General features: G+C 46.7%; 1 protein-coding gene across 1 annotated transcript in view; it reads right to left on the bottom strand.

Moving 5' to 3' along the window:
• cdadc1 (cytidine and dCMP deaminase domain containing 1) overlaps window positions 1-27111 on the bottom strand; it is a 131367-nt gene that overhangs the window by 82413 nt on the left and 21843 nt on the right. The window contains exon 2 of the mRNA XM_072514244.1: window positions 11140-11231. Coding sequence (XP_072370345.1) covers window positions 11140-11231 — 92 coding nt within the window. The remainder of the gene's footprint in view (window positions 1-11139; window positions 11232-27111) is intronic.

Below are 27111 nucleotides of genomic sequence, written 5' to 3' on the forward strand. Positions count from 1 at the left end.
GGAGTTTAATGTAGAGAAGTGTGAGGTGATTCACTTTGGAAGGAATAACAGGAATGCGGAATATTTGGCTAATGGTAAAGTTCTTGAAAGTGTGGATGAGCAGAGGGATCTAGGTGTCCATGTACATAGATCCCTGAAAGTTGCCACCCAGGTTGATAGGGTTGTGAAGAAGGCCTATGGAGTGTTGGCCTTTATTGGTAGAGGGATTGAGTTCCGGAGTCGGGAGGTCATGTTGCAGCTGTACAGAACTCTGGTACGGCCGCATTTGGAGTATTGCGTACAGTTCTGGTCACCGCATTATAGGAAGGACGTGGAGGCTTTGGAGCGGGTGCAGAGGAGATTTACCAGGATGTTGCCTGGTATGGAGGGAAAATCTTATGAGGAAAGGCTGATGGACTTGAGGTTGTTTTCGTTGGAGAGAAGGTTAAGAGGAGACTTAATAGAGGCATACAAAATGATCAGGGGGTTGGATAGGGTGGACAGTGAGAGCCTTCTCCCGCGGATGGATATGGCTGGCACGAGGGGACCTAACTTTAAACTGAGGAGTAATAGATATAGGACAGAGGTCAGAGGTAGGTTCTTTACGCAAAGAGTAGTGAGGCCGTGGAATGCCCTACCTGCTACAGTAGTGAACTCGCCAACATTGAGGGCATTTAAAAGTTTATTGGATAAACATATGGATGATAATGGCATAGTGTAGGTTAGATGGCTTTTGTTTCGGTGCAACATCGTGGGCCGAAGGGCCTGTACTGCGCTGTATTGTTCTATGTTCTATGTTCTATGTACTTGTACGGGCATAAATTCACTATAATTACAGACCACAAGCCATTGCTGGGTTTGTTGAAAGAAGACAAAGCAATACCACCAATAGCTTCAGCCCGGATCCAACGCTGGGCCCTACTACTGGCAGTGTACCAGTATCAACTGGAGCATCGGCCAGGAACCCGGGTGGCAAATGCCGATGCACTAAGCAGGCTGCCATTACCGGAAGCCCTGCCATTAGTACCCAAAATAGAGGAACAGTAATAACGTTACATTTCCTGGACACCCTTCCAGTGGCTGCACATAACATTTGTTTATGGACCCAAAGGGACCCGGTTTTATCAAAAATAAAACACATGGTGCAAACTGGGGAGAAGGAAAGACCGGTCCAGGCGGAATTCCACCCTTACTGGAGCAGAAGAGAGCAGATCACCGTGGAAGACGGGATCCTGCCATGGGGGATCTAGTAATCGTTCCAAGTCAAGGCCGTCGAGCCATACTGGCTGAACTAAATCATGGGCACCCGGGAGTCTCAAAAATGAAGATGCTGGCCAGGAGCTATGTCTGGTGGCCGGGCCTGGACACAGACATAGTGGCATTGGTAGGTCGGTGCCAAGAATGCCAACAAGGTGCCACTGGCAGCCCCGCTGCACCCATGGGAATGGCCGGGTAGACCATGGTCACGACTTCATGTCAATTCTGCAGGCCCGTTTATGGGTTCAATGTTTTTTATAATAGTAAACGCCCATTCCAAACGGCTGGACGTCTACAAAATGAACTCTGCAAATTCAACAACTACCATTGAAAAACTCTGCACCTCGTTCGCAACTCATGGTATCCCTGAGGTGTTAGTTTCGGATAATGGATCGGTTTTCACCAGCCAGGACTTCACAAAATTTATGAAGTCGAATGGCATTCGGCACATAAGGGTGGCAACATACCACCCGGCATCGAATGGTTTGGCGGAGAGAGCCGTCCAGACCTTAAAAATCGGGTTGAAGAAACGGTCAGCAGCAGCATTGGACACCAAACTGTTGCGCTGGCAATTCGACTACAGAACAACCCCACGTGCCACAACGGGAATAGCACCGGCAGAGCTACTCATGGGCAGACGACGCAGAACCCAGCTGAGTCTACTATTCCCGAATTTAGGTGGCAGAACAGAGCGACACCAAGAGGCTCAATGCAGGGACCATGACAACACTCGCCGAGAAAGGCAGTTCAACACGGGTGAAAATGTATGGGTCAAAAATTATGCTTATGACCCCACATGGGTAGCAAGAACAGTCAAAGCCAGGACAGGACCTGTGTCGCATGAGATACGTGTGGGAAAACATGTAATAAAGAAACACCTGGACCAGGTGCGGGCCTCAGATTAGTTTCCTCCTCCGGAGCTGACTCAGACCAGCATACCAAGGACCGCGCAGAGTCGTCCCCGACAAACTATTCACGCCCCTCCGACACCACTGGTGAGGACATCAGACTCGGATATGGACATCGTGGATGATGCGCAGCTGTACCACTGCCGCCGGAGGAAAGGGGCAAACCGCCCCTCAGACGCTCACATCGGAAAAGACGGGTGCCTAGCCGTTATATCCCCCCCTACGTCAGAGGTTGAAGTGGAGGAGCCGGACCCCGCGCAACAACGAAGCAGGAGACCCATGAGGCACGAGGACCATGGGGGCTCCTCGGACTTTGGGGGGGTGGGGGGGGTGTAATGACTTAGGCCAGGCTTTTGAGATTGGCCAATTAGAATATGAGTTCCCTAATTAGTGGCCCAATCAGGGTACCCCTTTCTGTGAGTATAACAGGGAGTTCAGATCCTCTGCACTCCCGGTGTAGACAGCAGACTGAATGGTCATGGTTGTTCAGCTGTTGGGTTTGTAAATAAAAGGAATTCTGGTGACGGGACTTCTGCCTCCGTGGACTTATTACACCACCCAGCATCGGCCTAGGCATCAGGAATGACCAACGGTAAACCCAGTCCTGTCGATGCTGCAAAGTCCTCTTTACTAACATCTGGGGGCGTGTGCCAAATTTGGGAGAGCTGTCTCAGACTAGTCCAGCAAAAGCCCAACATAGTCATACTCCAGAATCAAACCTTACAAACTAGGTCCCAGACCCATTCCTGGGTATGTCCTGTCTCACCGGCAGGACAGACCCAGCAGAGGTGGCGGCATAGTGGTATACAGTCGGGATGAAGTTGCCCTTGGAATCCTCAACAGTAACTCTGGACCCCCATGAAGTCTCATGGATTCAGGTTAAACATGGGCAAGGAAACTACCTGCTGATTACTATGTACCTTCCACTTCAGCTGACGAATCAGTACTCCTCCATGTTGAACACCAATTGGAGGAAGCACTTGGTGTGGCTCGGGTGCAGAATATACTCTGGGTGGTGGACTTCAATGTCCATCACCAAGAGTGACTGAGTTGACCAGGTCCTAAAGAACAGAGCTGCTAGACTGGAACTGCAGCAGATGGTTGAGGGAACCAACAAGAAAAACATACTCAACCCCATTTTCACCAACCTGCCTGCTGCAGATGCATCTGTCCATGACAGTATTGGTAAAAGTGACCACCGCACAGTCTTTGTGGAGACAAAGTCCCATCTTCACATTGAGGATACTCTCCATTGTATCGTGTGGCACTACCACCATGTTCATTGGGATAGACTTCAAACAGATCTAGCAACTCAAGACAGGGCATCCATGAGGCACTGTGGGCCATCAGCTGCAGCAGAATTGTATTCAACCACAATCTGCAACCTCATGATCCGGCATATCCCCCACTCTACCATTACCACCAAGTCAGGGGATCAATTCTGGTTCAATGAAGAGTACAGGAGAGCATGCCAGGAGCAACACCAGCATCATGAAAAATTAGGTGTCAACCAGGACAATATCCAGGTTTGGGCTGACAAGTGGCAAGTTACATTTGCGCCACACAAGTGCCAGGCAATGGCCATCTCCTACAAGAGAGGATCTAACCATTGCCCCTTGACATTCAATGGCATTGCCATCACTGAAATCCCCACAAATCAACATCCTGGGTGTTACCATGATCAGAAACTGAACTGGACTGCCATATTTTTTTAATTCTTCCAATTAATGGGTAATTTAGCGTGGCCACTCCACCTACCCTGCTCAACTTTGGGTTATGGAGGCGAGACCCACGCAGACATGGGAGAATGTGCAAACTCCACACGGACCCCGGGGCCGAATCCAGGTCCTCTGCACCACCATGCCGCCCTTTGACTAGCTCTATTAATACTATGGCCAGCAGAGCAGGTCAAATGTTAAGAATCCAACAGTGAGTAACTAACATCCTGACATCCGCCCCCCCACCATCCCCCAAAAAGGTCGGTTCACCATCTACAAGTAGGCAGTGTAATGGAATACTCTCCACGTGCCTGGATGAGTGCAGCTCCAACAACCCTCAAGAAGCTCAACACATCCAGGAGAAATCAGACCGCTTGATTGCTACCCTTTCCATAAACATTCAATCCTTCCACCACTGACAAACTGTGACAGCCGTGTGTACCATTTACAAGGTGCACTGCAGGAATTCACCAAGGTTCTTTGGGCAGCACCTTCCAAGCCCACAAACACTACCATCTGGAAAAGGAAACCCACCACCTGAAGGTTCCCCTTAAAGTCACTCACCACCCCTAGTTGGAAATATCGCCTTCACTGTCGCTGGGGCGAAATCTTTGAACTCCCTCCCTAACAGCACTTTGGGTGTTACCTACTCTTCAGGGACTGCAGTGGTTCAAGACGGCAGCTCACCACCACCTTCTGAAGGGCAACTAGGGATGGGCAATAAACGTTGGCATAACCAGCGACGCCTATATCCTGTAATTGAATTTTAAAAAAGAAACTAAGCTGGTTTCCTTTGGGAGAGCTGGAAAAAGCAGAATAAGCAAATGAGTTCCCGGAGAACCATTCATTCTGTGCATGATTTTCTGGCACTTGTCATGTACAATTTGCACATATATTAACAGAACATCGGAGAAAGTATATTAAGTGACATCAAGTATGTTGGTAGCTGCACAATTGCTTGGTAACTCAGAGTATCAGCTTTTATTACATATAACATATGCAATGCATGCAAAAGTCCAATGCTGTGAAAATCTACACATGGTCCTCTTAATTGCCCAATAACAAAGTCTCAGCTCAACAGGAAAAATTCAATTAACTCACAGGGCTGGATTCTCCGATTTTCAAGCTAAGTCCGGAGGATTTGTGGCGTTTCATGTCAAAAATATCAGCAGAACCCCAGCGCCGATCCTCCAACCGGTCAGGGGCTAGCAGCCGCGCCACATAAAACGCCCAGCCTCCACGACAAAAACAGCCAGAGAATTGCTGGGTCCATGGCCACGCATGCGACGACCTGGAGTGGTTGCATCGTACAACATGGCACCAGCTGTGCGCAGACCCGACCTGCCAGATAGTGTCCCCCTGGACACCCACCACCAGCCCCCCCTGAAGCCCCCTCAGCCAGCAGCACAGCTCCTGCCTGACTGTGGTGGCGCTGGACACAGTCCGCAGCTGCCACGCCGGGTTCCTGACCGCTAAGACCACATGTCCCCCGCATGGTTGGGAAGTCGGCCCATCGGGGGCGGAGCATAGGGGGAAGGGCCTTCAGGTGACATCCTGAGGCCGTCCCAAAAAAAGGCACTGCCCCGATTCCATCGTAAAAAGTGATTCTCTGCCTAATCGCCGATTACGAAATGGGCATCGGGGAACGGAGAATCCTGCCCACACTGTTTACTCCGGCTTATGCAAAAAAATAATTTTGGGAAAAGTACTTTAATTGGAGAAGTCCCCTGTTGGGTCAAAGTCCTTCAATTCAAATAATCAAGGGGCTGGAGGGCATGCAGTCGGGCAAGGCCCCGGGGCCTGACGGCTACCCGGTGGAATTCTATAAGGAGTTTTCAGAGATATTGAGCTCACTGCTGGTGAGGACATTTAACAAAGCAAGAGAGAAGGGAGTCCTCCCCCCAACAATGTCGCAGGCCTCGATTTCATTGATCCTGAAACGGGAGAAGGATCCGGAGCAATGCAGGTCATACAGGCCGATTTCTCTACTGAATGTGGATGCCAAACTGCTGGCTAAGATATTGGCCACAAGGATAGAGGACTGTGTACCGGGGGTGATAGGGGAAGACCAGACGGGATTTGTTAAGGGCAGGCAACTCAAGGCCAATGTTCGAAGGCTTCTAAATGCTATGATGTCCTCAGAAGGAGAGGACGCGAAGGTGGTGGCAGCGATGGATGCGGAGAAGGTTTTTGATTGGGTGGAGTGGAATTACCTATGGGAGGCACTGGGAAGGTTTGGGTTTGGTGAGGGCTTTATTGACTGGGTTCGGTTGCTCTATCAGGCACCAGTAAAGAATGTGCGTACGAACCGGCTGAGGTTGGGGTATTTTGAACTACACCGAGGGACGAGGCAAGGGTGCCCCCTCTCCACGTTACTGTTTGCTCTGGCCATGGCGTTAAAAGCCTCTAGAAACTGGAAAGGGCTGGTTCGGTGGGGGTGGTGGGGGGTGGGGGGGGGGGGGGGGGGGGGTGGTGGTGGTGGAGTGGAGCACCGGGTCTCGCTCTACGCAGATGATCTGCTCTTGTACATTTCGGACCCGTTGGAGGGGATGGGGGAAGTTATGAGAATCTTGGGGGAATTTGGCAATTTTTCGGGGTATAAATTAAACATGGGGAAAAGCGAGATGTTTGCGATCCAGGCAAGAGAAAAGAGGAGACTGGGAGAGCTGCCGCTTAGAATGGTAGGGAAGAGCTTTCGATATCTGGGAATCCAGGTGGCCCGGAAATGGGAGGTACTACACAAGTTAAATCTATCCCGGTTGGTAGACAAATGGAAGGGGACTTTAAGAGATGGGACATGCTCCCGCTATCACTGGCGGGGAGGGTACAGACTGTGAAAATGACGGTCCTCCTTAGATTTCTGTTTGTCTTTCAGTGCCTCCCCAAGGCCTTTTTCAAGCGGGTGAATAAGACTATTTCGGGCTTTGTATATAGCCATGATTAGGAAGTGGGTACAAAGAACAAAGAAATATACAGCACAGGAACAGGCCCTTCGGCCCTCCAAGCCCGTGCCGACCATGCTGCCCGACTAAACTACAATCTTCTACACTTCCTGGGTCCGTATCCCTCTATTCCCATCCTATTCATGTATTTGTCAAGATGCCCCTTAAATGTCACTATCGTCCCTGCTTCCACCACCTCCTCCGGTAGCGAGTTCCAGGCACCCACTACCCTCTGTGTAAAAAAACTTGCCTCGTACATCTACTCTAAACCTTGCTCCTCTCACCTTAAACTTATGCCCCCTAGTAATTGACCCCTCTACCCTGGGGAAAAGCCTCTGACTATCCACTCTGTCTGTGCCCCTCATAATTTTGTAGACCTCTATCAGGTCGCCCCTCAACCTCCTTCGTTCCAGTGAGAACAAACCGAGTTTATTCAATCGCTCCTCATAGCTAATGCCCTCCATACCAGGCAACATTCTGGTAAATCTCTTCTGCACCCTCTCTAAAGCCTCCACATCCTTCTGGTAGTGTGGCGACCAGAATTGAACACTATACTCCAAGTGTGGCCTAACTAAGGTTCTATACAGCTGCAACATGACTTGCCAATTCTTATACTCAATGCCCTGGCCAATGAAGGCAAGCATGCCATATGCCTTCTTGACTACCTTCTCCACCTGTGTTGCCCTTTTCAGTGACCTGTGGTCCTGTACACCTAGATCTCTCTGACTTTCAATACTCTTGAGGGTTCTACCATTCACTGTATATTCCCTACCTGTATTAGACCTTCCAAAATGCATTACCTCACATTTGTCCGGATTAAACTCCTTCTGCCATCTCTCCGCCCAAGTCTCCAATCTAAATCCTGCTGTATCCTCTGACAGTCCTCATCGCTATCCGCAACTCCACTAACCTTTGTGTCATCTGCAAACTTACTAATCAGACCAGTTACATTTTCCTCCAAATCATTTATATATACTACAAACAGCAAAGGACCCAGCACTGATCCCTGCGGAACACCACTGGTCACAGCCCTCCAATTAGAAAAGCATCCTTCCATTGCTACTCTCTGCCTTCTATGACCTAGCCAGTTCTGTATCCACCTTGCCAGCTCACCCCTGATCCCGTGTGACTTCACCTTTTGTACTAGTCTACCATGAGGGGCCTTGTCAAAGGCCTTACTGAAGTCCATATAGACAACATCCACTGCCCTACCTGCATCAATCATCTTTGTGACCTCCTTGAAAAACTCTATCAAGTTAGTTAGACACGACCTCCCCTTCACAAAACCATGCTGCCTCTCACTAATACGTCCATTTTCTTCCAAATGGGAGTAGATCCTGTCTCGAAGAATTCTCTCCAGTAATTTCCCTACCACTGAAGTAAGGCACACCGGCCTGTAGTTCCCTGGATTATCCTTGCTACCCTTCTTAAACAGAGGAACAACATTGGCTATTCTCCAGTCCTCCGGGACATTACCTGAAGACAGTGATGATCCAAAGATTTCTGTCAAGGCCTCAGCAATTTCCTCTCCAGCCTCCTTCAGTAGTCTCTGAGGTGTCCTCCCGTAGTACAGCTGTGATATCCTCCCTAACCAGTAGCGCAACTCCGCCACCCCTTTTACATCCCCTCTAGCCCGCCTGAAACATCTAAATCCTGGAACGTTTAGCTGCTAATCCTGCCCTTCCCTCAACCAGGTCTCTGTAATGGCAACAACATCATAGTTCCAAGTACTAATCCAAGCTCCAAGTTCATCTGCCTTACCCGTAATACTTCTTGCATTAAAACATATGCACTTCAGGCCACCAGACCCGCTGTGTTCAGCAACTTCTCCCTGTCTGTTCTGCCTCAGAGCCACACTGTCCCTATTCCCTAGTTCTCCCTCAATGCTCTCCCCTTCTGACCTATTGCTCCCGTGCCCACCCGCCTGCCATACTAGTTTAAACCCTCCCGTGTGACACTAGCAAACCTCGCGGCCAGGATATTTATACCTCTCCAGTTTAGATGCAACCCGTCCTTCTTATATAGGCCACACCTGCCCCGGAAGAGCTCCCAGTGGTCCAGATAACGGAAACCCTCCCTCCTACACCAGCTGTTTAGCCACGTGTTTAGCTGCTCTATCTTCCTATTTCTAGCCTCACTGGCACGTGGCACAGGGAGTAATCCCGAGATTACAATCCTAGAGGTCCTGTCTTTTAACTTTCTGCCTAGCTCCCTGAACTCCTGCTGCAGGACCTCATGCCCCTTCCTGCCTATGTCATTAGTACCAATCTGCACAACGACCTCTGCCTGTTTGCCCTCCCCCTTCAGGATGCCCTCTACCCATTCGGAGACATCCTAGACCCTGGCACCAGGAAGGCAACATACCATCCTGGAATGTCTTTCACATCCACAGAAGCACCTATCTGTGCCCCTGACTATAGAGTCCCCTATTACTATTGCTCTTCTGCGCTTTGACCCTCCATTCTGAACATCAGGAGGTGGGGGAGGGGTCAGCATGGGAGCGGGTGGAGGCAGCGTCATGTAAAGACACCAGTCTGGGAGCATTGGTAATGGCACCTCTGCCATTCTTGCCGGCCCAATACAAGTTCGGTGTTAGTGGCGGCTCTGAGGGCAATGGAGGAGATACAAGAGAGTGGAGGGAGCATCGATTTGGACCCCGATCTATGATAGGCTAGATGGCGGGTTCCGGAGTTGGCAGAGGGCAGGAATTGGATGGATGGGGGATCTATTTATGGATGGGAGATTTCCCAGCTTGAAAGCTTTGAAGGATAAATTTAAATTGCCAGCAGGGAATGGTTTTAAGTATTTGCAGGTGCGAGACTTCCTGAGAAAACAGGTGCCGGCCTTTCCGCTGCTGCCGCCATGGGGGATACAGGATAGAGTAGTTTCCAGTACCTGGGTGGGAAAGGGGAAGGTATCGGATATTTACCAGGAGCTTTCGGAGGCGGAGGAAACTCCGGTGGAGGAGTTTAAGGGCAAGTGGGAGGATGAGTTGTGAGGAGAGATAGAGGCGGGGCTATGGGCGGATGCCCTAAGCAGGGTTAATACCTCCTCATCATGTGCCGGGCCTAGCCTGATACAATTATAGGTAGTCCACCAGGCACACATGACAGCGGCTAGGATGAGTAAGTTCGCCGGGGTTGAGGATAGGTGTGCGCGGGAAGCCCAGCAAATCATGTCCACATGTTTTGGGCATGTCCGAAGCTGAGAGGGTTTTGGCAGGATTTTGCCAAGGCAATGTCCACGGTACTAAAAACACAGGTGGTGCCGAGTCCGGAGGTAGCGATCTTTGGAGTGTCGGAAGATCCGGGAGTTCAGGGGCGAAAGAGGCCGACGTCTTGGCCTTTGCCTCCCTGGTAACCCGGAGACGGATCTTGTTAATGTGGAGGGACTCGAAGCCCCCGAGTGTAGAGACCTGGGTTAGTGACATGGCTGGGTTTTTCAGTCTCGAGAAAATAAAGTTTGCCGTAAGAGGGTCAATGTTAGGGTTCTCCCGGAGGTGGCAGCTGTTCGTCAACTTTCTCGGGGAAAATTAAAATGTCAGCAGATGCAGTATTCCAAAGGGGAGGGGGGGGGGATTGTTGTTTTATGGTTGAGGTGCATTAAGATTGGGTTGGAGGGGGGAAATGTTTATTTTACCATGTTGATATCATTGTTTATGTTACAGATCTAAAAAATTTCAAATACCCGAATAAAATATATATATATATTTTTTTAAGTCCTTCAATTTATGTACACATTTATGTACAATGTGCCTGTGGAATTGCACAGTACCCAGCCTATGACTATAAATAGTCAATGTACAAAATCTGCTCAAGTACATAAAAGTATATTGCAGTTAATCTGACTAGAGTTATACGTTAAATGATTGATAATATAAGCACTATCTTAATCGATTATGGAAATGAGAACAATAATAATAATAATCACCTTTATTGTCACAAGTAGGCTTACATTAACACTGCAATAAAGTTACTGTGAAAAGCCCCTAGTCCCCACATTCTGGCACCTGTTCGGGTATACAAGAGGCAGAATTCAGAATCTCCAAATTACATAACAGCACGTCTTTCAGGACTTGTGGGGCACCCGGAGAAAACCTATGCAGACACAGGGAGAACGTGCAGACTCCACACAGTGACCCAAGCCGGGATTCGAACCTGGGACCCTGCCGCTGTGAAGCAACGGTGCCCACCAGTGTGCTACCGTGCTGCCCAATAATAAAACCCAATGTGTCGGTGTTAAGCGATATAATGTATCGATCAACATATTATCCGTGCATCTTTTCATATTATTAAGCTGCTGTATTCAGTATGATCTATTGGACAAATACTGTACCTGAATTGTCTTTTGATCATTGTTTGGAAAAAGTTCCATCCACAAACTAAGGAGAGTGAAAAGGTTTACTTTCGAAAGTCTAGGGCTGAGTCCTGGGAAATAAAAAAAAAAGCATTGTTAATTTGCACATTACTAAATTAAGTCTCTGTGCAAAGGCACTGCTAATAAGATTAATTGATCAAAAAGTATGAACAATATTGAAATAATCAGATGTAGTAAAATAACGTGACTGCCTTCATACAGAAACAGCAGCTTCTATATACAAACACCTTTAAAAGAAAAAAAAATGCTCAAAGGTGCTTCACAGATGTGTAAGTATTCAAGAAATTGAATGCTAAACCAAAGCAAGAATATTAGGTCAGGTCAATGTGTAGGTAAAGGAAGATCCCAAAAGACAATGGAAAAGAGACATGTATAGATTTAAAAAGGAATTTTAGATCATGGATCTACATTGCTAAAGGAACAGCTACCAATGGTTGGGTAAACCAAGGATAGGTTGCAAAAGATGTGATAATTGGAGGAAGGAAGAATTCTGAGGCACGCCAGTGGGCCTGAAGGAAGTTAGAAATTGCAGGGTTGCAAAGCAAGAACATGAAGGGATTTGAACACGAGGATGAGAATTTTAACTTGAACATTGGGGCCTGGGGACCAATGCAGATCAGCTACAATAAAGTGATGGGTGAATGGGACATTTGGATAGGCTCATGTCTACCAACTTCAGAAGATGGGAGGATGGTCATAAGAACCTTGGATTGGTCGAGTCTGGACGTTGCAACCAAATGGAAGGGGTATCAGAGTTTGATGGGCCAAAGTATTTTTTTTATTCTTCATGAGATTCAAGTATGGCTGGCAACACCAGTATATATTGCCCATCCCAAAATGTTGTTAAGAAAATGGTGGTGAGCTCCCTTCTTGAACTGCTACAGTTCATCTGGTGCAGGTATACCCACTGCACCTTTACTAATGGAGTTCCAGGTTTTCAATCCAGCAGTGAAGGAACAGCAATTGTTCCTAGACAGGATGGTGTGTGCGTTTCTGGGATACTTGCACATGGTGGTGTTCCCATACACTACCTACCCTTCTCGGTCTAGGTGGTAGACGTTGCATGTTTGGATGGTGCTGTCGAAGAAGCCTTGGTGAGTTACTGTGGCTGGTACACCTTGTAAATGGTACACACTGCAACCACAGCTGGAAGGAGTGAATGTTTAAGGCAGTGGATGGGGTACCAACAAGTGAACTACTTTGTCTTGGATGGTGTCGAGCGTCTTGAGTGTTGTTGGAGCTGCACTCATCCAGGCAAGTAGAAAGTATTCCATCACATTCTTGACTTGCACCTTGTAGATGGTGGACAGGCTTTAGGGAGTCAGGAGAGGAGTGACTCACCACAGAATACCCAGACTCTGACCTGCTTTTAAAGTCACATGGTTAGTCCAGTTAGGTTTCTTGTCAATGGTAACCTCAGGATGTTGATTGTAGGGGATTTAGTGATGGGAATGTATTGAACATCAAGGGTAAATGGTTAGATTCTCTTTCTTGGAGATGGTAATTTCCTGGTACACATGTGACACTAATGTTACTTGCCACTTAGCAGCCCAAACCAGAATGTAGTCCAGGTCTTACGACATATGATCATAGACCGCTTGAACATCTGAGGATTGTGCAATGTATATTGAACAGCACCAATTCTGCTCTTGCGATGGAGGGAAGGTCACCAATGAAGCAGTTGAAGATGGATGGGCCTAGGGCACTACCCTGAAGAACACCAGTAGCGATGTCCTGGGCTGAGGTGATTGGCCTCCAACAAACACAGCCATCTTCCTTTGTGTTAGGGATGACTCAACTAGTGGAAATTGTCCCCCTATTCCTATGGACTTCAGGTTTTGCTAGGGCTGCTTGATGCAACAAGTTCAAATGCTGTCTTGATGTCAAGGGCAGTCACGCTAAACCTCATCTCTTGAATTCAACTTTTTTGTCCATGTTTGAATCAAGGTTGTAATGAGATCAGGAGCTAAGTGGCCCCAGAAAATCCCAAACTGAGCAAAGATCAGCAGGAAATTGCTGTGTGACAGCATGGTCAGTGACAATTTTGGGCAAGGGCGAGGTCAGTTTCTTAGTTCCCTCAACACCTGTGCAGGCCCAGTCTGGAGGATATGCCCTTTCAGGGCTTGGCCAGCACAGTGGTGCTTGTCAGGAATGTGGAAAGTTAACAAGGTTAACAGTGATCTTGCGGTGAAAACAAAATAACAGAAAAGTAACAACACTAGCAGGCACCTAGAGGACTAATGAGATGCAATTTGCCCAGTAACAAGATTAGCAAGAGTCTCGAGACATTGAGGTGCAAATGCGAATGGCCATATCGCAGATATCGGTGGGATCACTTGATGCAAACGCAAGAGTAGCTGCTTTTCTACAGGCTTTGGTATCACTTGCTTATAATCCATCATTTATCCTGATTGCCAGAGGCGGCATGTGGTGCAGTGGTTAGCACTGGGACTGCGGCATTGAGGATCTGGGTTCGAATCCCAGCCCTGTGTCACTATCTGTGTGGAGTTTGCACATTCTCCCCATGTCTGCATGGGTTTCACCCCCACAACCCAAAGATGTGTAGGGTAGGTGGATTGGCCACACTAAATTGCCCCTTAATTGTAAAAAAATGTAGACATGCACTCAAAATTTTTAAAAACAAAATTTTATCCTTATTGCCTGACATTTATCTACCTAATCCTTGAATGAATATTTTCTGTTATGTCCCTGTAAGACTTGTGGATTGTAAGAACATTCCATAAAACATCAAGAAATCAGTCGATCAAAGGGGGTAGCCAGATTTAGTGAGGGTGGAGCCACCCTTTCAATATGGCGGCCTGATCTCTCTCAACCCACGCTCTCCAGGGTTCTCTGGAAGTGAGTGATTGACCAAAGACTTGGTGTGCTGATGCAAAATCTGTGTGCTCATAAGACCGAATTGTAAAGCACCATTAAAAGGCTTGATGATACGGAGAGAATCATTGTTAAGGAATGGGTTAAGAGACATTCCAATTATATGTCGCATTGATGTTAAGTATCCAATAATTGAAACTGATATGTAAAGGGTTTGCAGGTGGCTCTTGTGGCATGTGATGTGGTGATAGGGTTTTGTTTAGAGTGTGTTCAAGGAAAATAAAGGTGCTTGTGGAAAGGAGCAGAACTCTTGACTCTTACTCCTTGGTTGATGCAGAATTTTTTTTTTCATCTGGAAATGTTTATCTTTTACCCTTTACATTTGCACAGCAACCACCCTCTGCTACCACTGTTAGCTTCTGGCTGCTGTTGAGTAAAGTGAGTGCTTCTGGCTGCTGTTGAGTAAAGTGAGTGAGAAGGAAAAAAAAAAGAATATGGCTGAACCTAGAATAAAGGTGTCCGGATATGACGATCCACCATTATTTTCTGAAAGGGAATTGTACGACCAATGGAGAAGTGCAGTAGTTATGTGGACTAAGGTAACTGCCTTGGCAAAGAGGAAACAAGGTATGGCATTGGCTCTTTCTCTACCTTATGAGAGTAAAATCCGAAGCAAGTGTTTGCTGAACTGGAATTCTGGAGATTCTATTGCGTTTTATGGATAAGATTTATCAAAAAGATGACTTGTTAAGTGTGTATGAAGCCTGGTCAGAATTTGATAGATTCTGGAAAACAGAGGATATCTATATGGAGGACTATATAATGGAATTTAGCAGACTATACAAAAGGCTGCACAAACACCGCCTGGAATTTCCACAGTCCGTGTTGGCATTTATGTTACTGGGCTGTGCTAGTGACCAATATGGATAGGCTCCTAGTTTTGACAGGAGTTAAGTTTGCAGATAATGGTACCTTATTCGATCAGATGATAGGAGCCTTAAAGAAGTTTCTGGGAAACATTCAATTCCTTTGGCTCTTATGACAAAAATGGGTCAGTCAGTAATAAAGCAAACTTATGGAAGATACACGACTGACAGGATGACGAGATCATAGAATCATAGAATTTACAGTGAAGGAGGCGGCCATTTGGCCCATCAAGTCTGCATTGGCCCTTGGAAAGAGCACCCTACTTAAGCCCACACCTCCACCTCATGTCTGTAACCCAGCAACCCCATCCAACCTTTTTGGGCACTAAGGACAATTTAACATGGCCAATCCACCTAATCTGCACATCTTTGGACTGTGGGAGGAAACCGGAGCACCTGGAGGAAACCCACGCACACACGGGGAGAATGTGCAGGCTCCGCACAGACACTGACCCAAGCCGGCAAGTGAACCTGGGACCCTGGAGCTGTGAAACAACTGTGCTAACCACTATGCTGCCGTGCTGCCAGTACGGCTACAAACAGGTTACGAGAGTATGGTTACGAGTATGGAAGGAGATCGGGACCTGGAAATTAAGAGGACAGAAACACATTTAAAACCTATAACAGGAGGAGGGACATGGAGAATGGTAATAGGAAAATGAACCCCAGGCATGCCCAGGGTATGATAAATCAATGATTTTGGTGTGACTCTCAATACCATTATGCTTTCAACTGTCCAACACATTATAGTAGAGTGTTTGAAGCTACACATGACACGGAAGTGGAAAAAGATAGTGACCAGAAAGAAGGCATTGTCCTCTTAAAGAGCAGTTTTACTCAAGTAATGAGTGTGTTGGTTGCAGAATCCTTCAGTTGTGCTGTATTGGACAGTGGCTGCACATCTACTGTGTGTGGAATTGACTGGTTAAAATGTTACCTGGTCTCTTTGAATGCTGAAAATCGTAACAAGGTTAAGGAATTTGAAAGTTCCGCAAGTTTCAGGTTTGGGGATGATAATACTCTGAAGTCGCTGAAAAAAGTGGTGATCCCTTGCAATATTGGCAAAGTGAATCATTTCATTAGCACAGATGATGTATCAAGTGAGATACCTTTGCTTCTGAGCAGACCGTCGATGAAGAAAGCACACATGGTACTGGATATGGAACAGGATAAGGCAACAGTTTTTGGAAAGATGGTGGACTTACAATTTACACATTCGGGACACTATTGTATTCCATTGCTGACAAATAATATTTCAGATGCACTTGTTAAGGATGTGTTATTGGCAGCTGGAAAAGGGACTTTAGCTGATAAAAAACTTGTTGTATTAAAACTGCATAAGCAATTTGCGCATCCGTCTCCTCGGAGGCTGAAAAATTTATTAAAGGATGCAAGGGTAAGGGATGAAGACCATACTAAGCTGATAGAACAGGTTAGTGATCACTGTGAGGTTTATAGGAAGTACAGAAGGACACCACCACGACCGACAGTGACAAAGAACAAAGAACAAAGAACAAAGAAATGTACAGCACAGGAACAGGCCCTTTGGCCCTCCAAGCCCGCGCCGACCATACTGCCCGACTAAACTACAATCTTCTACACTTCCTGGGTCCGTATCCTTCTATGCCCATCCTATTCATATATTTGTCAAGATGCCCCTTAAATGTCCCTATCGTCCCTGCTTCCACTACCTCCTCTGGTAGCGAGTTCCAGGCACCCACTACCCTCTGCGTAAAAAACTTGCCTCGTACATCTACTCTAAACCTTGCCCCTCTCACCTTAAACCTATGCCCCCTAGTAATTGACCCCTCTACCCTGGGGAAAAGCCTCTGACTATCCACTCTGTCTATGCCCCTCATAATTTTGTAGACCTCTATCAGGTCGCCCCTCAACCTCCTTCGTTCCAGAGAGAACAAACCGAGTTTATTCAATCGCTCCTCATAGCTTATGCCCTCCATACCAGGCAACATTCTGGTAAATCTCTTCTGCACCCTCTCTAAAGCCTCCACATCCTTCTGGTAGTGTGGCGACCAGAATTGAACACTATACTCCAAGTGTGGCCTAACTAAGGTTCTATACAGCTGCAACATGACTTGCCAATTCTTATACTCAATGCCCCGTCCAATGAAGGCAAGCATGCCGTATGCCTTCTTGACTACCTTCTCCACCTGTGTTGCCCCTTTCAATGACCTGTGGACCTGTACTCCTAGATCTCTTTGACTTTCAATACTCTTGAGGGTTCTACCATTCACTGTATATTCCCTACCTGCATTAGCCCTTCCAAAATGCATTACCTCACATTTGTCCGGATTAAACTCCATCTGCCATCTCTCCGCCCAAGTCTCCAGACAATCTAAATCCTGCTGTATCCTCAGACAGTCCTCATCGCTATCCGCAATTCCACCAACCTTTGTGTCGTCTGCAAACTTACTAATCAGACCAGTTACATTTTCCTCCAAATCATTTATATATACTACAAACAGCAAAGGTCCCAGCACTGATCCCTGTGGAACACCACTGGTCACAACCCTCCAATTAGAAAAGCATCCCTCCATTGCTACCCTCTGCCTTCTATGGCCTAGCCAGTTCTGAATCCACCTTGCCAGCTCACCCCTGATCCCGTGTGACTTCACCTTTTGTACTAGTCTACCATGAGGGACCTTGTCAAAGGCCTTACTGAAGTCCATGTAGACAACATCCACTGCCCTACCTGCATCAATCATCTTAGTGACCTCCTCGAAAAACTCTATCAAGTTAGTGAGACACGACCTCCCCTTCACAAAACCGTGCTGCCTCTCACTAATACGTCCATTTGCTTCCAAATGGGAGTAGATCCTGTCTCGAAGAATTCTCTCCAGTAATTTCCCTACCACTGAAGTAAGGCTCACCGGCCTGTAGTTCCCGGGATTATCCTTGCTACCCTTCTTAAACAGAGGAACAACATTGGCTATTCTCCAGTCCTCCGGGACATCCCCTGAAGACAGCGAGGATCCAAAGATTTCTGTCAAGGCCTCAGCAATTTCCTCTCCAGCCTCCTTCAGTATTCTGGGGTAGATCCCATCAGGCCCTGGGGACTTATCTACCTTAATATTTTTTAAGACACCCAACACCTCGTCTTTTTGGATCACAATGTGACCCAGGCTATCTACACCCCCTTCTCCAGACTCAACATCTACCAATTCCTTCTCTTTGGTGAATACTGATGCAAAGTATTCATTTAGTACCTCGCCCATTTCCTCTGGCTCCACACATAGATTCCCTTGCCTATCCTTCAGTGGGCCAACCCTTTCCCTGGCTACCCTCTTGCTTTTTATGTACGTGACCTTTTATCTTTGGCGAGGGATTTTAACGACATTGTGGCCATGGACCTTAAGATCTGGGATAAAGCTAACAATATATTTATTTTGCATTTTGTAGATTTAGCAACCGGATTTAGTCAATTGACCATTGTACAAAGTAAAGAAAAGAGTAATTCTGGAATTATGTAAAAATGGATAGGGACAGGAATTGGCCCACCGGCAAAATTCCTTAGACAACGGGAGATATGATAAGTTCAGGGATATGTGTGAAAACGTGAATATTACCGTTATGAATATGGCTGCAGAAAGCCCATTTAGTAATGGTGTGTGTGAAAGAAACCATGCTGTAATAGATGTAATAGATGTAATAAACGTGCTCTGGAAATTTTTGGCAGACAGAACAAATTGCAAGTTAAATTCAGCCTTAGCATGGGTGGCATATGCAAAGAATCCTTTGGAGATGGTTGGGGGCTATAGTCCCTATCAATTAATGTTTGGTAGAAATCCTAAATTTCCATCCATTTTGGATGACCAGCCTCCAGCTTGGGAAGGGACTACAATGAGCTCTGCCTTTTCCTGAGCATTTTAATGCATTACATAGCAGTAGAAAAGCTTTTTTGGAAGTCTCTGAAAGAATTCGCAGAGCTTTATGGCATAATATACGGCCATCAAATGCCGTTTTTCAGCAAGTATACTATAAGAGAGACAATTGTAATAAATGGAAATGCTCAGGGAAGATCATCGGCATAGATGGAAAAACAATGGTTTTGCAGCATGGCAATCAGATTATTAGGGTACATTCATCAGGGATAATGGGTAAAGATTACAAATTTACAAATTTAGACAGAGCAGATAGACATGAGGAGGAACCAGGGCCATCTGGTATGCACATGTTACAGAACCATGAGGATAAGTTAACTGATATGGACAGGGTTTCTGTAGAGGAACACAATACTTCTGATGAATTAGAACAGGCCATTTTTCTGAAAGGACAACTGCCAAAAGTTGATACAAAAGTGACATACTTGCCTGAAGGGTCTAATCAATGGAAGATGCAACTGTTATTAGTCAAGCAGGGAAGGCCATTGGAAAGTATAAACACTGGTTGAATGTACATCATTCAGGGGAGGGTGTCAAGACAATGGATTGGGAACACAAAGTTTAAAAATTGGGGGCACAGAGCCAGTTCAGATAATACATTGGATAGTGAACAGGTTCGCAGGAAAAGGTCGCGAACTATTGAAAGGACATCCCACAGCAGAAGGGAAAGATCAAGCTGTAACATTACAGAGCGAGATACCTGGCAGGATAGGGAACGTAGTTTGTCACTGTGTCAGAACATGGGTAAGACTACGAATACCACTAAGAGTAGAAGCCCAGATGCACGTGAGATTTTGGTGGCTTCCAATAAATTAGATGAAAAAGTTATCAAAGATGCCAAACAGCAAGAACTGCATAGTTGGAGTGAACCTGGGGTATATGTGGAAGTACCGCATAGAGGACAAAGAGCTCTATCCCACAGGTGGATTTGCACGGAAGAGGTTCTTCTGGATGGAACTTATAAGGCAAAGGCCAGGCTTGTGGCAAGGTGATTTGAAGAAAACTTAGAAGATCAGCATTTAAGGGTAGATTCACCTACGGCAGGATAGAACATAGAAAAATACAGCACAGAACAGGCTCTTCGGCCCAGGATGTTGTGCCGAACCTTTGTCCTAGATTAATCATAGAATTTACAGTGCAGGAGGCCGCCATTCGGCCCATTGAGTCTGCACCGGCTCTTGGAAAGAGCACCCTACCCAAAGTCAACACCTCCACCCAACACTAAGGGCAATTTTGGACACTAAGGGCCAATCCACCTAACCTGCACATCTTTGGACCGTGGGAGGAAACCGGAGCACCCGGAGGAAACCCACGCAGACACGGGGAGGATGTGCAGACTCTGACAGACAGTGACCCAAGCTGGAATCGAACCTGGGACCCTGGAGCTGTGAAGCAATTGTGCTATCCACAATGCTAACGTGCTGCCCTTAAGAACAAATAAATCTACACTATATCATTTTACCGTAATCCATGTACCTATCCAATAGCTGCTTGAAGGTCCCTAATGTTTCCGACTCAACTACTTCCACAGGCAGTGCATTCCATGCCCCCACTACTCTCTGGGTAAAGAACCTACCTCTGACATCCCCCCTATATCTTCCACCATTCACCTTAAATTTATGTCCCCTTGTAATGGTTTGTTCCACCCGGGTAAAAGTCTCTGACTGTTTACTCTATCTATTCCCCTGATCATCTTATAAACCTCTATCAAGTCGCCCCTCATCCTTCTCCGTTCTAATGAGAAAAGGCCTAGCACCCTCAACCTTTCCTCGTAAGACCTACTCTCCATTCCAGGCAACATCCTGGTAAATCTCCTTTGCATCTTTTCCAAAGCTTCCACATCCTTCCTAAAATGAGGCGACCAGAACTGCACACAGTACTCCAAATGTGGCCTTACCAAAGTTTTGTACAGCTGCATCATCACCTCACGGCTCTTAAATTCAATCCCTCTGTTAATGAACGCTAGCACACCATAGGCCTTCTTCACAGCTCTATCCACTTGAGTGGCAACTTTCAAAGATGTATGAACATAGACCCCAAGATCTCTATGCTCCTCCACATTGCCAAGAACTCTACCGTTAACCCTGTATTCCGCATTCATATTTGTCCTTCCAAAATGGACAACCTCACACTTTTCAGGGTTAAACTCCATCTGCCACTTCTCAGCCCAGCTCTGCATCCTATCTATGTCGCTTTGCAGCCGACAACAGCCCTCCTCACTATCCACAACTCCACCAATCTTCGTATCGTCTGCAAATTTACTGACCCACCCTTCAACTCCCTCATCCAAGTAATTAATGAAAATCACAAACAGCAGGGGACCCAGAACTGATCCCTGCGGTACGCCACTGGTAACTGGGATCCAGGCTGAATATTTGCCATCCACCACCACTCTCTGACTTCTATTGGTTATCCAGTTCGTTATCCAACTGGCCAAATTTCCCACTATCCCATGCCTCCTTACTTTCTGCAGAAGCCTACCATGGGGAACCTTATCAAATGCCTTACTAAAATTCATGTACACTACATCCACTGCTTTACCTTCATCCACATGCTTGGTCACCTCCTCAAAGAATTCAATAAGACTTGTAAGGCAAGACCTACCCCTCACAAATCCGTGCTGACTATCCCTAATCAAGCAGTGTCTTTCCAGATGCTCAGAAATCCTATCCTTCAGTATCCTTTCCATGACTTTGCCTACCACCGAAGTAAGACTAACTGGCCTGTAATTCCCAGGGTTATCCCTAGTCCCTTTTTTGAACAGGGGCACGACATTCGCCACTCTCCAATCCCCTGGTACCACCCCTGTTGACAGTGAGGACGAAAAGATCATTGCCAACGGCTCTGCAATTTCATCTCTTGCTTCTACCTTAGTAGGCTGATACTCCTCGAACTGCCTTTCTGCAGCTGTTATACTATCTCTAATTAACAATGCCACCCCCCCCCCCACCTCTTTTACCACCCTCCCTAATCTTATTGAAACATCTATAACCAGGGACCTCCAACAACCATTTCTGCCCCTCTTCTATCCAAGTTTCCGTGATGGCCAGCACATCGTAGTCCCAAGCACCGATCCATGCCTCAAGTTCACCCACCTTATTCCTGATGCTTCTTGCGTTGAAGTATACACACTTCAACCCATCTCCGTGCCTGCAAGTACTCTCCTTTGTCAGTGTTCCCTTCCCCACTGCCTCATTACACGCTTTGGCGTTCTGAATATCGGCTACCTTAGTTGCTGGACTACAAATCCGGTTCCCATTCCCCTGCCAAATTAGTTTAAACCCTCCAGAAGAGTACTAGAAAACCTCCCTCCCAGGATATTGGTGCCCCTCTGGTTCAGATGCAACCCATCCTGCTTGTACAGGTCCCACCTTCCCCAGAATGCGCTCCAATTATCCAAATACCTGAAGCCCTCCCTCCTACACCATTCCTGCAGCCACGTGTTCAGCTGCACTCTCTCCCTATTCCTAGCCTCGCTATCACGTGGCACCGGCAACAAACCAGAGATGCCAACTGTCTGTCCTGGCTTTTAACTTCCAGCCGAACTCCCTAAACTCGTTTATTACCTCCACACCCCTTTTCCTACCTACGTCGTTGGTACCAATGTGCACCACGACTTCTGGCTGCTCCCCCTCCCCCTTAAGGATCCTGAAGACACGATCCGAGACATCCCTGGCCCTGGCACCCAGGAGGCAACATACCTTCCGGGAGTCTCGCTCGCGACCACAGAATCTCCTATCTATTCCTCTAACCATTGAATCTCCTACAACTATTGCTTTTCTATTCTCCCCCCTTCCCTTCTGAGCCCCAGAGCCAGTCTCAGTGCCAGAGACCTGGCCGCTAGGGCCTTCCCCGGTAGGTCATCCCCCCCAACAGCATCCAAAACGTTATACTTGTTTTGAAAGGGAACGGCCACGAGGGATCCCTGCACTGTCTGCCTGTTTTTTTTTTTCCCCCCGACTGTAACCTAGCTATTCTTGTCCTGTACCTTGGGTGTGGTTACCTCCCTGTAACTCTTCTCTATCACCCCCTCTGCCTCCCGGATGATCCGAAGGTCATCCAGCTTCAGCTCCAGTTCCTTAACACGGTCTTTGAGGAGCTGGAGTTGGGTGCACTTCCCGCAGGTATAGTCAGCGGGGACACCGGTGGTATCCCTCACCACCCACATCCTCAGGAGGAGCATGCAACTGGACTAGCCTCCATCCCCTCTTACCTTACAGAATATAGCTGCCCTGTGGACCAGATAGGTTATTTTAAAGGTCTTCTTGGCTCTATTAGCCACAAAGGCATGGAATGCAAATCAACAAATATAAAAGATAATATTTTGCAGCGGCATCAGCTTCAGAGAGACATTTTTCGCCGTCCTCCTATAGAGGCAGCCAAAAGAGAAGGGGTACTCTGGAAGTTGAACAAATGTGTATATGGATTAAGTGATGCATCTAGAATCTGGTATTTTTCAGTAAGGTCAGTTTTATTAAAGTTAGGCTATTGTCATTGAAAGCGGATCCGGCAATGTTTTACTGGCACGAAAAAGGAAATATTTCTGGCATTTTTATGACGCATGTCGATGATTCTTTGTGGGGTGGGACTAGTCATTTCGAGAAAGAATTCAGGATTGGAAGTCAGGCTTCCGGTTCATTTAAATATATTGGACTGGAAATCGGACAGACTAAGTTAGGTGCAACTTTACAGCAGCAATCTTATTTGGAGAGCATCAGTCCAATAGCAATTAGTTGTGGTTGGGTTTCACAAAAAAACGCAATGGTTTCAAACATGGAAAAAGAGCAACTGTGCAGTTTAATTGGACAACTGAATTGGTTAGGCAGACAGACTAGACCGGATGTTAGTTTTGATGTCTTAGAGTTGAGTACAAAAATGAATGATTCTAAAGTGGAAGAACTAATGAGAGCAAATAAAGCGTTGGTCACACTAAAAATGCAGGAATGTGTTTTCAGGTTCCAGGTTTTAGGTGCTCTTAGGCACTTGAAACTCAGTTTATAGTGATGCATCCTATGCAAATTTATGTGATGGGGTTTCAAGCGCAGGATGTTTTACAATTTTCCTTTTGGGGAACAATGGTAAATGTTGCCCTCTTTTGTGGGAAGCAAAGAAAATAAGGAGTGTGGTCAAAAGCACTTTGGCCGCTGAGATGTTAAGCCTTGTAGAGGCGGTGGATATGGCCATTTATATGTCCCAGATATTGACAGACATTTTGGGATTAGGGGATTTGGGGAACATACCCATTGAGTGTCACATTGACAATAAATCCCTGTGGGAAAATGTGCACTCTACAAAAAGTGTGAATGAGAAAAGGTTAAGGATAGACATCACGGACTTCCGGTGGCGGCCATGGAGGGGTAGGTCGCACGTTTGATAGCTCCCGCCTGTATTGGATTTTTGGACCTTTTTCACCCGTTTTTTTCCGGATTTTATGGGATAAAGCAGTAAAGAGTGAGACAGTAAGGAGAACTCCCCCTCCGATGTATGGAGAATTGGACCAGAAGTAGCTGTGTGAGACAACAAAGTCCTATAAGGGAGACGCAAGCAGAGCTGGTAACACGGGACAGCATGGCGGAGGGCAAGGGCCGCGAGGAGACGGCACAGTGGTAGACAGAGCAGCTGGTGAAGTTTTTCGAGGATTGCTTCGCCAAGCTGAAGGAGGACCACGTTGGACTCGATTAAGGCTTCGATTGATCAAGTGGTTCAGAATCAGGAAACCCACGGGAGAGCGATCCAGGTCGAATAAAAGTTGCCTGAGCACGAGGAGTATATAACCATGCTGGAAAGCAAGGTGGGAATGATGAACGACCGCCAGAAAAGAATGCAGGAGAAGCTCGAGGACCTGGAGAATAGGTCCAGGAGGCAGAATCTCAGAATTGTTGGCCTCCCAGAAGGCAGTGAGAGATCGGATGCGAGGGCCTATGTGACGGACATGTTGGAGAAATTGATGGGGGCTGGGACGTTCCCTCGGCCCCTGGAATTGGACAGAGCGCATAGAGCCCAGAGTGAACGATCCGCCGAGGGCCATGGTGGTACGTTTTCACCGTTTCATGGACAAGGAACACGTTTTGCGGTTGGCCAAGAAAGAACGGAGCAGCAAGTTGGAGAACTGAGAGTTGCGCATTTATCAGGACCTGGATTTGGGTTCAATCGGGCAAAAACTACCCTCTTTAAGAAGGGGATGAAGTTCAGGATGCTGTACCCAGCCCGCCTATGGGTCACACATGAGGAACGGGACTTCTACTTTGAAACGCCAGACAAAGTATGGACCTTTATTAAAGAAATGAAGCTGGAGGTGAATTAAAAGACACTTAAGCCTTGGAGGACTGTGGCAGCGATTTGTGCTGGATTGTAAAAATTTAAGTAGCTCTATGTGAAATAATGAGCTGCATGGATGGTTAAAGGTCGATCTGTCTTGCAGGGACCTTGTGAGGGGGGGGTGGTGGGCTTTGAATTTAGTTCTGCTTTTTGGGTGACTATTTTTATGAAGTGATTGTTTTTTCACTGTTTTGTTTTCTTGTTTGTTTACTGGGGAATGTGATGCTTTTAAATTGTTTATTCATGTGTGTGGGGGGGGGCGGGGGGGGGGGGAAGAGAGGAGAGTACAATAGGGAGACAGGCTGCTTGGTGCCAGGGGCATTGATGTCATTGTTTTTGTTACTGTTATAAAAATTTTCAAATACCTTAATAAATTATTTAAAAAAAAGGATGGACATCGCAAGTTTGAAGCAGATGTAGACAGAGGGGAGATAGCAAAAATTAAATGGGTCGACAGTAGCTATCAATTGTCCGATCATTTTACGAAAAGAGGCTGGTTCACAGAAACGTTTGGATATTTTTAATCAAAGGCGCGTATTTCTGTGACTTTTCAACAAAAAAAAAGGGGGGGGGGGGGAAGAGAAGAATTGCAGGTGTTTTTGAGTTTCTTGTAATTTAGTTTTTTCGGGGGAAACCAATACTTACCAAATTATTATTTTTTCTCCAAGGAAGGGGTCTGTTAAGGAATGGGTTAAGAGACATTCCAATTAGATGTCTCATTGATGTTAAGTATCCAATAATTGACACTGATATGTAAAAGGGTTGCAGATGGCTCTTGTGACATGTGATGTGGTGATAGGGTTTTGTATAGAGTGTGTTCAAGGAAAATAAAGATGTTTGTGAAAAGGAGCAGAACTCTTGACTCTTTACTCAACGGCAGCCAGAAGCTAACAATCCTGCATGTCGAACAAGATGCTTCCTCTGTGGAGGCAAGAATTCAATCCTTGGAAAACCAGCTGAACGGCATGGCACAGATCCTGGAGGACTTGGAGAACCGCGGTCAGAGAAAGAACATCCAAATCTGGTCTGCTGAAACGTGTGAAGAATGGCCCCTATTAAGGCTGGAGATTTAAAATTAGAAAGGGCGCATCATAACTATCTTTGAGGCCAAGGGATGGTTTTCACCTCGGGTCCTTAATCATCCATTTTCACAACTTTAAAAGACCGCCAGAAGGTCCTGAAGATGGCAATTCATGGTGGGACCTGGCTCCACGGAGTGAGGATTTTTTGCAAGCCTTCCTTTTCTTCTCCTTGTCTGTAGAAGGTACCCAGTTGGTATTGACAGTATGGCTGTGGGGTTAATCCTCCAGATCCTCAGTCTTAATGAGGAATATCCCCTTAGACCTATTGTGGTTGTGATTCTTTTGTTTCTTGTCTGTTATTGTGAGAAGGGTTCTGTGCAGTTGATTTTATCTTACTTTGGTACAGGCAGGTCTTTGACCCATGCAAGAAACAGTTTGGGGATACTCTGATGCAAAGTGGGTTGGGGAAGGGGGATAATGGCGCATGCCCGATTGTGGTGTGAAAATCCAGTCTTATTTCATAGAATTTACAGTGCAGGAGGCCATTCGGCCCATCAAGTCTGCACCAGCTCTTGGAAAGAGCACCCTACCCAAGGTCAACACCTCCACCCTATCCCCATAACCCAGTAACCCCACCCAACACCAAGGGCAATTTTGGACACTACAGGCAATTTATCATGGCCAATCCACCTAACCTGCACATCTTTGGACTGTGGGAGGAAACCGGAGCATCCGGAGGAAACCCACGCACACACGGGGAGGATGTGCAGACTCCGCACAGACAGTGACCCAAGCTGGAATCGAACCTGGGACCCTGGAGCTGTGAAGCAATTGTGCTATCCACAATGCTACCGTGCTGCCCTATTCCCGCTGCCTTATTAGCAGTTTCCTCGTCCTTGGATAAAAAAAAAATTGGGTGAAAACAAAATT

Source organism: Scyliorhinus torazame, chromosome 8, assembly GCF_047496885.1.
Source record: "Scyliorhinus torazame isolate Kashiwa2021f chromosome 8, sScyTor2.1, whole genome shotgun sequence".
In the NCBI taxonomy this organism is placed as follows: Eukaryota; Metazoa; Chordata; class Chondrichthyes; order Carcharhiniformes; family Scyliorhinidae; genus Scyliorhinus; species Scyliorhinus torazame.